General features: G+C 40.8%; 1 protein-coding gene across 1 annotated transcript; it reads left to right on the top strand.

The window, feature by feature from the left end:
- Positions 1–3,129: 3,129 nt before the first annotated feature.
- Positions 3,130–11,829, top strand: LOC112540642 (aquaporin-4-like). Its single transcript, XM_025166694.2, has 5 exons — positions 3,130–3,144; positions 5,480–5,836; positions 8,326–8,493; positions 10,771–10,851; positions 11,476–11,829. The coding sequence occupies exons 1-5, from the start codon at positions 3,130–3,132 to the stop codon at positions 11,683–11,685; spliced, it is 831 nt and encodes a 276-aa protein (XP_025022462.1). The 3' UTR covers positions 11,686–11,829.
- The last annotated feature ends 1,278 nt before the right edge of the window (positions 11,830–13,107 follow it).

Below are 13,107 nucleotides of genomic sequence, written 5' to 3'. Positions count from 1 at the left end.
GAGCGAGGGATGTAGGGTGTTCAGATCCATAAATATATCCTGTAAATAGTTACTGTTTCAGTTTCTGGTTCTGAAAAAAAAAGATGTATTATGGTGAATAGAATATAATCTATATCTATATATAGATATATATCATATATATATCTATATATTTATCTATCGATAGATAGATAGATAGATAGATAGATATAGATATAGATATAGATATAGATATAGATATAGATATAGATATATAGATATAGATATAGATATAGATATAGATATAGATATAGATATAGATATAGATATATAGATATAGAATATATCTATATCAACAGAAGAGTCCGGGTGATGCTGGGCTAGGAGCAGGGAGATTCAGGGTCTAGTCCTCCCTTAGGTACAGAAGTTAGCTAGGTGACCTTGGGCCAGTCACTCCTTCTCAGCCCTAAATTGACCTCAGTCTATTTGACAAGCTAGCTGATAAACAAAACCCCTCATTGCATCATGCAATGATAATGTTGCTTTGAGAACTAGGTGAGCACAGGGCAAAAACAAGCTGACTCTGAAACCACATGGGACAAACACTAAGAGAGACAATAGATCGATATGGCCAGACACAGAAGCTGGAAGAGAACAGGGAATTGTGGAACAGAAGTTGCGTGGGTATGGCCACTCAGCTGTGAGTGATCAAAGATGAATATAGGCAAAAGTATAGTAAATAAAAACTTTCTGTCCTGAGTGCTTTATCATAACAAAATATGTGAAAGCTGTCTACATTCTAAATTTTCTTTATTTTACATCAGGGGTTGTCAACCTGGGGCTCATAGATCGTGAGTCGATTTCAGGGGGTCCATGAACTTGGATGGGAAAAAAATTTACAACTTTATTTTCACAAACCTCTAACTGAAATTTAGCTTTTCATCCAATAACAGATGTAGGCTACAAAATAATTCATGGCTTCTAGAGCCAAAAATGTTTGTTAAATTCAATACACCTCACTATCAAAAATTACTTGATACCCTTAAAAAGTCAAATCAGAATTCATTTGGTTGTGGGAAGTATCTTTTTTTTCCAAAAGCATATAATTGATAATGATCAACCTAGTCTGAATGTCAAAAATTCTTTTATTCCTAACTATCCATACAAGTCATTAATCCTACAATTGTAGAAGAATCCATTGCATTTGCTCTCTATGAAGTCTTTGCCCATTCTCTGCCTCTTTCTCAAATAGCAATGTGGCTGGACAACTATCTGGTGACCCTGTGCCCAGTTAGAAATAAATACATTTTTCTGAGATGTATTTAATAGAATCTGAGATTTCACCAGATTCTCAGAGGAGTCCATGGCACAAAAAGATTAAGGACCCATGCTTTATAGGGTAGTTTATGCTTATATACTATTAGCATGCTCAGTCACCAGGCCATCTAGTATTCATGGAATGTGCCCATGTCAGTGCTGGTTGAAAAGTGAGTGGTCTCAGGTGGGAAGCTTACAAAGATGCAAACTCTCTCTGACACTCAGTCTGCATAAAAGCAGAGTCTGAGGAAAGTTCAAAAATACCCTGAGATTGATCCACTCTATGGGTTTTAAACCCACAACCTCTGTGCCAACAATAACTATACCGTAGTGGTTTTTTATCTGTATCACAGTGAGGCATGCCATTTTTAAATGCCTTTCTTTTTTTAAAGAAACCTGGAAAGAGAGAGATGGTGCAGCTTGAAGAAATATATACTGTAGTATCTGACTGTTCAGCTGTGCTTATATTAGTTAGTGTCAGCCATACTAGGGAGACCAGACCAGGGAACCAACTCCACAGGAAGGCTAAAACTACTTTTATAATAGCAATGGATTCTGTTGGCTATAATAATTGTTATAATAAATAATAAGTTGGTTATAATCTTAGAAGCCTGATTGTGCTGTGCTACCTCCTCTTTCTTATTCTCCAGTGAATTAGGGAGGTGTCTGCCTGAGTCACTTCTGAATGTTATCTCATTGCTCTGGACTTAAAATGTTTCACCCCCTTTTGCCTAAGCAACAGTTCTTGCATATTTCCATCAAGGTAATCTTCCTTACTCTCTACAGTTAGTGATAGTGTGTCATTTAATTAATGCTAGCTTTGCATGGTGTGTTTTGATTTATTTTTTATTGTACTTTCCCAGCTTTTATTGCAAATGATGTTGTAGTTTCTTTGGGCGAAGTAAAACACAAGGTATTGGCATTAGTCTAAGAATGCATAGGGAAGGTAAATGTTCTGGAGTATTTCAAGGCAGGGTATTGCCATTCTAGGTGTGCCAGCTGAGATGGCTGCATTATTCCCAGATTCACTTTCTTTTTCTGCACTCTCTGGGGATGAATGTAGGCTATATTTAAACCTGAAAATAAATAAATAATATATGATTTAGTACCTATTATGTTCCAAGTGTGCATTTTTGGTTAGACATGCTTCTTATGCTAACAGTGTTGGAAACTCTGCAGCATATTTAATTGATTAATGTAGGATTTTCCCTCTTTTAAATGAAGTGAAAAAAATCATTCTCTATGTAAATTCATTGAAATATGATTGCAGCCTCCTTTGATCATAGAAAAATAAATCCCATGCTGGAACACTGGTAACTGTGACAACCCCCTTCACATGACCTCCTGATTAAGTTCAAAGAGCCCGTTGCCTTGACATTCTCACTATTGAGATGTGCCAGAAACTCCTTACTCACGCATCCAGGCAGTTTGCTTTTAAAGTTTTTTTTTTTTAATAAATTATTTATAACATTTTTGTCCCAAGTGGTTTCTCTCTTTTCCCCCAGAAGCTGGAAGGGGAAGAGACGAGGGTCACTGTAGTTTATTGATTGGTGGAGCTGCATCAAGGGCATAGAGTGAGTTGATGATACTGATGAAAGAAAAATAGGTTATTGGAACGTCTTGAGCTATCTCTGGAACTCCAGCATTAAGTCCTTCTGATCACTGGATTGTTGCTTGAGATTTTCCTTTCCTTTTCTTTTGGTTTTTTTCTGCTTCATCTTTTAGATTTTAGCTGATGATAAGGAAGGATGAGAAAGGGGGTAATGTGAGGAGAGGACAGTGTTTGGTCAACCACTAGATGACAGCAACAACGCACTTTCTCTTGCCCAAATCAGACTTTGCAAGCAGGACACCATGGGCATCCGGGAGGTAAGGAGATCCCTCTTTAAATATTGAGATACTGTAACGATGAAGACTCCCTCAAGTTTACCTTGATTCCTGGTAACCACACATAGACATAATTCTCAGCCAACAAGTTGGACAGTCTCATTTATGTTTTGGCCCACCTGGCTTTTTCTATAAAAATGCATTTGTCCATGAATCTACTTACTGACTGGTTTTCTAAATTCCTTTCTATTATCAGTTATTTTCTTCCTGGTGGATTCTGTCTTCCTTCCTGTATTTTTTCCTCTCACCTCCAAGCACAATGTTTTCCATTATTTAGAATTTAAGTTCAACTGGTGAATCTTTAAAAAGTTAGCAAACATATTTAAAATGGATGTTTCAGTTTTATTAATTGGAAGAGATCTACACTAGCTGTTTCAGAGAGGAAAAGTGTGAATGTTTAAAAAATTGGCAAACATATTTAAAATGGATGTTTCAGTTTTATTAATCAGAATAGATCTATACTAGCTATTTCAGAGAGAAAAAATGTATTTTCATTTTGTTTTGTCAGTTTTTTAATGTGGTGAGACAATTACAAAGATATTAAAAGAAATAGTGGCAGATAGTTTTTGAAGGTCAAGCATGGTATTTGTTCTCTCAAGGGTGTTTTTTTTACAAAACAAAATATACAAAGACCTCAGTACAATTAGGTGGACAGTAATTTCCAACTTTTCATAGAACTCTATTAACTACAAGGATTCCTTAATTAAACAATATAATTCTTCCTCTCTTCCTTCCATAACATTGGTTTGACTTATGCTAAGTTATATTATTAGCTGTAGATTCTGAGCTTTCATTGGCAAACCAATGGGCTGGAAGATTCTGCTCCTCCTGTCCCTAGAATTAGTTGAATTAAAAATTGAATCTTTCTTCATTGAATAGAAAAAGAACCTCAACTTATTGCCCTCAAGATATTTTAGACTACATTACCAGCCATCCCTGACTATTGGTCATATTGGTCAAGACTGATGAGAACTGTAGCTCAAAACATCATCAGGTGGGATCCAGGTTGAGGACGATTGTTTTGAGAAACAAGCCTGGAGTTGTACCAACTAGGTCAGAGAGGCCCACTCTTTAGATCTGGCTGGAGAGTAAGAAAGACCTCCCTGATCCATAAAAGACTCAGAGGGTGGCAGCAACTGAAGCAAGATAGCAAGAGGTAAGGCTATACATTTGAAATTACATGAAGCAGAACCCTGGACTAGTTTGGAGATACAGGACCAATGGGTATGCTTTAGGGCCACAGCTGTTAACACTACAGATGAAACAGAAATGAGACAAGTTCCTGAGCACTGGGCTGGGGCAATTGCCACTGATTTATAGCAGATTTTCCCAGCTTGGCGCTGTCCCATTCCCAGCTAGCTCAGATCTTTGCCCTGCTGGTTGGAAATTCTAGGAGTTGTAGCTCCAGCATATCTGGAGGGAACCATATTGGAGAAGACTAATTCTGGAGGTTCTATTCTTCTAGTGTTGCGCCTGAAGATGTTGCAGATTTGTATAATGCTGCTGGCTTCTTCGAAAGGATGATAATTGGGATTGTGACCACTAAGCTGGGGAATGCTTGTTTCTAAATTTACTGGTGATATACAGAATTAGGACATCAAACAGGTTGTTCTGATTCTCCCTCAGAGTTTCTGCAGAGATTCCTCCATTCAAAGACTGGAATCATGACAACTGAGAGCAGATGCCATTGACAGATAATAATATAGTGCCCCTTTGTTAGATATTGGAGACTGATTGATTGATTGATTGATTTGTTTATTTATTTGTCTGCTCAACTCCCAAACAATTCTGGACAGCTTGCAACTAAAAAAACAATATATAGAAAATGCAACCAACCAGAATAGCATGATACCAAAACAAAAACAAAACAACCCAGACCAACGAAACAAAACAAAAAGGGGGCTCCACAGCCATCCTGTCCTCAAGGTCTCAGAGAACAACCGGCTCTTTAGCGATTTCCTAAATTACATAAGGGTGGGAGCCTCATGAATCTCTGGGGAGAGCTCATTCTAGAGGGCAGGAATTGTGCAGAATAGGTGCATCTCCCGGGTCCTGCCAGGATGGCTTTCTTTAATTGACAGGACCTGGTTAGAGTTAGAGTGCACCCACCTTGCTGGACCAACTTGACTTATGAGACAGAAATCACAAACTTTTTTTTTTTAACTCCTAATATGTTTGGCCATTGGTATTCTGATCGACAGCAATGTATCTCCCTGTATTTCTGCCCAAAACAGGTTTTTTAGTAGTGTATCTCAACCGCCTATCCATCTGTTTTGTCAGTTTGTGTCTAGACTTTTCCTTGTTCCTTCTTCTCCAGGAACTGCAGAGCCGCCAGTTCTGGTGTGGCCTGTTGGCAGAAGCCACAGGCACCCTTATCTTTGTCTCGATAGTGCTGGGTGCCTCATCCCCTGCTGGCCCTAAAGAAGTGCTGCCTACTCCACTCCAGCCAGCCCTTGCTGCAGGATTGGTAGCTATCAGTTTGGCGCACTGCTTCGGTAAGATCAGTGGTGCCCAAGTCAACCCCGCACTCACCATGGCCTTCCTGTGCACTCGTAAACTGGATGCTCTGCATGCCTCAAGCTACATCCTGGCCCAGTGTCTGGGTGCCATCTTAGCATCAGGGTTTTTTTATCTCGTGTTGCCCAGCTCAGCCATTGGGCAATTGGTCACAAAGGTAAGCTAGCTACATCCTTTTCTCCCTCTTCCTGATGATCTCCCTTCCTGTAAGACATCCAACGAGATGAAATTAACTTTAGCCACTATATCAAGAACCAAAAATAAAACTACATAACACATCCCAGTGCTATCAGTCAGGAGCCCACAGTGGTTGTTCACTGCTAAGTAACCTGGTTCAGTATTACTATCGCTGGCTAAAGAATGGAAATGGAGCGGAGGAAGTCATCTTCCTTCATTGGGTCAAAGCGTGCTACTCTTGTCAATTGTTTGTTAGATTTATTTCCTGCCCTTCTCCAGGAGCTCAGTGCAACTTACAGTGGGATCTTTCTTTCCTCTATTCCTTGTAAAACAGGGTGGTGTAAGAGAGCAATTGACCCCTATCATTCAGCAAGTTTTCACAACTGAGGATGGACTTGAATTTGAGGTTCACTGGTCCTAATCCACTACCTTACCCACCACACACCAGCTACCAGGAGATGCTCCTTGAATCCTAGAAAAGCTTCTAGGAAGCTTGGGAAGCCTGATCTTGCTAGCTACACATATCACTTGTGATTTGCTCTACTCTTACTTTGCTACTTCCTAACCTCTTTATCGCCTGCTGAGATGACCAGGCTATAAACTCTCACCGACCCATTGGCTTCTTGTCCTTCTCCTATTGGATAGTGAAAGTGCAAAGTAATTGGCTATCCAAAGGGTGGAAATGTATTTATTTTTAGATTTACATCCCATCTTTATTTATACAACTCAAGGAAGTGTACATAATGCTCCTGCCTCCTATTTTCCCCACAACAGCTACTCGTTGAAGTGGATTGGGCTGAGGAAAGTGACAGATCCAAAGTCATCCAGCCAGTTTTCAGGCCTAAGGGGTGACCAGAACTCATAGTCTCCCAGTTTCTAGTCCAGCACTACATCAAACTGGCTCTCAGTTTGAGTCTTAATTCTCAGAGGGTCAGAGGAAAGCAACCTGATAGAAGATCTGGCCATTATTAAACTAAGAAATGGATGTAAACGAGGCTTGCAGCCTCCATGAGAGGGCTATCCATCCCATTGCGTACAGAGATAAGAGCAGTGTGTCTCAACCTTAGCAACTTTAAGAAGCCTGGACTTCAACTCCCAGAATTCCCCAGCCAGCCATACTGGCTGGGGAATTATGGGAGTTGAAGTCCAGACATCTTAAAGTTGCCAAAGTTGAGAAACACGATCTAAGAGAAAGAGGCTGAAAAGCCTCTAGCATGCATTCACAACAGAGAAAGGTAGATGTTTAGTGTCTTATCAGCCAGATTCATTGAAAAAGAAAAGCGGGGATATGTTACAGAAATCTTGGCAACTGGATATGTTTACATAAGCACCCCATTACCTTATTAGGGCAGAGATTCCTTGATCCTCTTACAGTACTAAATCATCTGATGATGTAGTGGGAAGGTAATTACCTTTCATTCACTATAAAAGAGGATTGTGGAGCTGTTCTTATCTTGGAACTTGGAATTGCCATTCATTTCCCAGGCTCCAAGGTCTATAACAAAGCACAAAAGTTACACACGTTGATTTCACTATATATATAAAACACTCCCTTTTGATACACAACAATCTCTGGAAGTCTTTTGTAGTAGCTTCTTTGCTTTTTTACAATTAAACTGATAATGTGTGCCTCTTTCAATGGCTCCAGTCTAGCCTGCCAGGCAAAAGTCTGACAGAAATATAATTTACCACAACTATCTATTTGGATTTCTTCCTCTGCCCTGCCCAATATACCTTATTTCTTATGAGTATGCACAATGTATAAAGTAAAGGTGTTTTAGTCTTAATATAATGTGTGTGGGGGGGTGTCACATATTTTCAAGCATAGCAAAGAATAAATTGTTAGCTGTCGCATAATAATGACAAAACAAGGAACAAACCCAAGGTTTATACAAGTAACCCAATTTATAGGACTTATCCTCTCTCACACACATCCCCTTTATTTGTATGAGTTTAAATCTTTGTCATATGAAGTTTTGGTTGTTGTTTAGACTCTATTATATACCAAAGATTAAATGTGCCAACCTATATATCATATTCACTTTATATCTGGTAAGTTAATATCTGAATCCTTTTGATTATAGTGCTGTTAATATAGCAAGATGAAAAAAAGTGGTCAAATCATAAGATCTCTTTAATGTCACCTGTCTAAAAATGTTTTATGTTAACAATTTTGAAATTATACAAGTAAAGTCTCTCTGACCCCTGGTGACTTCATAGACACGTCCATGTAGCTTTCTTAGCAGCAATATGAAAATAGTTTGCCATTGCTTTCTTCCAGGATGTATAGCCCTAGTAGTCTTGCGTCTAAGTAGCTTGAGCACAGTTTCAGCAGTTAAAATGTGGATTGCAAAATATTTTATGGGACAGTCAAAACTTATGCGAGTTACTATGTCGAGCCCTTGGATGACTTGCAGGACATCACAGCCCTTGCTCTGAACCCTTCCTCCTTTCCCTTCTCCATTTTAGGTCAGCACTGAAGGGAACGCAGGACAGGCTCTGGGGATGGAGGTGTTTTCCACTTTCCAGCTGGCTCTCACCATTTTTGCTGTAGAAGATCACCGGAGGCATGAACTAGGGGAACCTGCTGGGATCTTGGCCGTTGGTTTCTCTGTGATAGCAGGAGCTCTAGCTGCGGTAAGAGCCCAGCCAAATAAGCTGCCCAGTCCAAATTGCTGATGGCAGAGCATCAGATCCCCAAATACGTTCCAAGTACCTACTTGCAGCTAAAGGTTGGCCTACTGAAGGTGGAGACTTGTGTTGGCTGCTGATCTTTAACCATGGTTTCAAGCTTCACTTTTGTTCAATGGAGCTCCTCCTCTGGAAGTGGACCCTGTTGTATAAAGTGCAATGACAGCTTTTATCCACAGTTTTTGCTGTCCACAGGCAGTGACAAAACTAGGATGATTCTTAAACAGAAAGTCCTGGAAGGCAAGTGACAAAATGAATTGAACCTACTCCCGTAGGTGTTAGGTTGTTGAGAGTTTCAGGTTCTGGAGTCTGAGTCTGAATCTGCAGCCTACCAAATATCTTACCACCTTGGAAATGCCTATCACAGAGCTTTTTCTCAGGCTCAATTTAACTTATTTCCATCTGCACAGCTGGAAGGCAGCTTTAATAGGATCCCCTATCAGGAGCACATCTGCCCTTCATGGCTGGTCAAACCAGTTGAGCGTGTCCTGCTAGATTGCAAATTTTATAGAGATCTAAACAGTAAACCTGTTTTGCCCATTAGACTACCCAGGGACAGGCAACCTGCTGCTACCTATATGGTTGTAAACTTTGGCACAGCAATGTGCAGAGTGCAGCAACAGATAATGAACAGTCCCCAGCAAAACTGTAATCCATTTCTCTCAGCAGTGATAGCATATAATTTCCTATTGCTTTTTACATTCCTATGTGTTATACTGTGTGCTGCTTTATTGTCTGGGTGTTTTAGTAGGCTATCTTAAGTGGCTGGCCTTTAGTTGTAATAAAAAAAAATGTTCATATCACACAGTGTTAGGCTATGTTAGTCCTTTGAGGTAGTCAGACAAGAAGCACAAATATAAGCACTGACTCTATTGTAAGATTACATTAACAGAATCTTGCAAGAATGAAAGTATTTCTCCCCTCCTCTTCTTTTACTGTCTGGAAAATTAGGGAGAATCCTTTCTGAAATGCTTCCCGTGCCTCCCCCTCTCCTTCTGTGGACTGAGATATCTTTTACATGACAGTTGTCCAGTCTGCGGCTCTTCCTCCTGTCTCCTCAGGTCATTCCCACAGACCATTACAGGCTAGGACCAGGAAGACCCGATTCTAGTCCACCTCGACCATGAAGGCTCCCTGGGTCCCCTTAGGCCAGTCTCTCTCTCATTCTCTCTGCCCTTCCTGCTGTTGTAGGAAAAACCAGGAGGAAGGAGTGCAGAGTATACCGCCTTGAGCTCTTGGAGCTAACCAAAAAACTAAAGTAAATAATTAATGCCTTAAAAATGCTTCAGAATTTCAACAGACTGAATATCAATTATTGGGAAAAAATGACTGCATAAACGAAATTTGAAGGCTTTATATCTCTCTGTGTGTATACATACATATGCATTACTTGCAACTTATTAGGTGCTACATAAGATCAGTTACAACAGGATTGTGCAATATTTGGGGGCCTGTATGCCACATTTGGCCATGGGGTGAGGTTTGGGGACCAGGTTCCCAAAGGTAGTTGGCACAAGCAAAGAAATGGGTTCCCCCAGGGCAAAATCTAAACTTATTTAAATTTAATTACATGTTAATTGAAAAATCCCATTATAGTTAATGTGATTACAACCTATGCGTTTAATAATTCCTTTCTCCTATTAAAAATTACAATGTGTGATACTGTCAGCCCTAGAAGATACTGTCAGCCCTAGATCAAGAAACAGCTCTCATCTGAGCCTCCTCGTAGTCTTAGGAAGGGATCTTCCCTCTCTCTGTCAAGGTCATCCTCTTTACTGTATTCTCTATAGATCCTTTCTGGAGTGTTGTTATTGTTGTTATTTCATCCCGCCTTTATTATCTTTATAAATAAGTCAAGGCAGCGAACATACCTATTACTCCTTCCTCCTCCTATTTTCCCCACAACAACAACCCTGTGAGGTGGGTTGGGCTGACAGAGAGGGACTGGCCCAAAGTCACCCAGCTGGCTTCCATGCCTAAGGTGGGACTAGAACTCAGAGTCTCCTGCTTTCTAGTCTGGTGCCTTAACCATTAGACCAAACTGGCCCCAGCCAAGAATTTCAGGGATGGCAAGTGGTCCAGAAGCTCAGCCGGTGCACCAACAGCAGCTAGCAGGAAGATCCCTTTTTAAAAAATAATAAACAGGAAAAAATTCATAGAACCATCTGCCAAAGGAGGAGATAAAACACCATTGTAGCTTGTATCAAACTTATATTTCCACAGGGTACCTTCTCTGGAGGCAGTATGAATCCAGCCCGATCCTTGGGTCCAGCTGTCATCACAGGATTCTGGGAACATCACTGGGTGAGTGGTTACTGCAAAACCTGTTGAGAGGAATGGCCCAAGGCCCCCCACCCCTTGGGTGCCAGAGAGGGAGAGGGCCATTTTTGGCAGTTGTCTCTGGATTGCCCATCCAAGAGAGGCTCTCCTGCTTCCTGTTGGATGACTTTCTGGAAGTTCCTTTTTAGGAAGACCTTGAATGGATGATTATACTCAGCATTTAAATCTATAACTTGGAACATTTTAAATATTTTTCTGCTGATATATTGCATTTTTTGCAGCCAGGATGTTAATGTTAATTGATTATAAGCTACGTAGAACTTGCTGAAGAATAGTAACGCACATTTCAGCTTTTTAAAATAGTATTTTGGTTGATCTTCTATTCCTCATCTTTACTGATTTCAGCCAGGTTTAGGTATTTTTCCCCCCAAGATGGGTTTACCTGCTTCCTCTCTCTTTCTCTCTCTCCTAATCTTCCCTTATGCTTACCCGTATGTTGCTTGAGCCTCAGCTAAAATACTTTACAACCATCTTCTTGCCAATCTGTTGGCTCTTATGTCATCTTCTCCCACCCTTCCAAGGGCTGATACACACTGTTCCAGAAGCTATGTCAGGGTTCTCACACTATCTCTCATTCCCACCTTCCAGGTGTATTGGCTTGGCCCTATTCTGGGTGCTGTTTTGGCTGGAGTATCCTATGAATTCTTCTTTGCTGACAGTGCTTCACGGGAAAAGCTTGTTGCCTGCCTGACCTGTCGTGACATTGAGATTGTGGAGGCTGCCAGCATGTCTCGGTCTTCGCTCTCTGCTGCTGCTCAGGCTAAACCACCTGACAAGGAAGAACATGGCACTGAGTAGGAAGCAACAGCAATTTCCCATCTCTTTGTCTTCTTGTAAAGCCATCTGTTCAGCTTCCAGCTTCCTTCCATCTTATCCAGCTTCATATATATGTGCATGTGTACTGGCATTAAGCTGAAATTGGAGTTCTTAAAGCACAGCACAGCCATCATGACCCAACCAGAACTGTCTAATTCTGTTCACAGTTTACAGCATAAATAGAATCAAATAGAGTAATCCAAGGAAGGAGAGAAGCCAGGATTCCTAGATTCTCATTGTTTCTAGATAGGACCTAATGCATGGGACCCCAACATGATGCTCATCAGCTTCAGTGTACTTGGTGGCTCCTCCCTTGTCATCTATCAGTCTCCATGACCCACCTGACTGATTTTAGATACACTTAATTTAAAAAAGATGTAAGGGGAAAGTAAATCCCACATAGATCCTAGAAGCATTCTTAGAAACTAAAGATGGTTGCAGGATGGAGCCCAGTGCTTTCTTTGGAAGTGCGCCTGCCTGCCAAGAAAAAGGGATATAAGTAAGCTATGGTGTCAGGGCCTTCTGGTTTGGGGAGGGCTAGCAAAAGTCACAGTGTCCAGTAATTATTTTGTCATTGATCACTCCTGCAATGGCAGAGGTTTTACGGAGGTGCTCATGACCTGCTCTAGAAATTCCAGATGTGCCCACTGGCCCAAAAAGTTTGCTGACCCTATGAGCTAATGAGATGAATCTAAAGGAACTAAGAAAAAAATGGATGTTCTGGTTTCTGTTCTAAGGACTGATATGATAATCTGTGAGCTGAAGGATCGGAAACCAAGCCTTCTGCCTTCTATTCTAAACTCTGCTTCTTATTTTACTGCATGACCTTAGACAAGAGCTTTTCCCTAGATTTGCGTCTCATTCTCACATCTGTGTTGCACTACTGTACTGTACTGCTGTACTGGTATATCTCTGGGCAATCAAAAGTAGATTGTCAAGAATGTCTCATTTCCAAGGGTTTGACAACCAGCCACAATATTACTCCTTCCTCCTAAATTAGATTGCTGATATTCAGTATTCAGGGCCAGTTCCGAGGCTCCAAACTGTTCCCTTCAGAATGCTGTGTGAACTTTTTAACCAGAGCTTTATTTAGTGGAACTAGTAAAAGCCAAAACAGATTCTGGAAGCCTGAGATGGATCCACCCTCATTAGCAAACATTTCAGGAAAAGCACAGTGTTTCTCTTTGCCACATGGATGGAGTTTGACAAGAGGCCTAAGCTAATACACTCACACCCACCCCTGGACCTGATGTGCAATAAAGTAGGAGACTGATTGAGCAAGTGATGCATAAGCTGATTCTCCTCTCCTGTGTACTTCAAACAGGTCAAATGCTGAGCCCAGCACATCCCATTGTCCTTGCTTTTTTCGGACTTGGCAGTTTTTCCTCGACTTGCCCAATCCCA

This window comes from Python bivittatus, unplaced genomic scaffold (assembly GCF_059951505.1).
Source record: "Python bivittatus isolate LINGU-HERP-01145 unplaced genomic scaffold, Pbiv_v1 ctg000220_np1212, whole genome shotgun sequence".
NCBI lineage: Eukaryota > Metazoa > Chordata > Lepidosauria > Squamata > Pythonidae > Python > Python bivittatus.
Note: the sequence above shows the minus strand (reverse complement) of the source record. Positions and strands in the feature narration are given on the sequence as shown.

Bases quoted from the DNA above. Each gene is read 5' to 3' on its own strand.
- LOC112540642 (XM_025166694.2), top strand. The intron at 5,837-8,325 runs GTAAGCTAGCTA...TCTCCATTTTAG, and splicing joins TTGGGCAATTGGTCACAAAG to GTCAGCACTGAAGGGAACGC. The intron at 8,494-10,770 runs GTAAGAGCCCAG...ATATTTCCACAG, and splicing joins TAGCAGGAGCTCTAGCTGCG to GGTACCTTCTCTGGAGGCAG.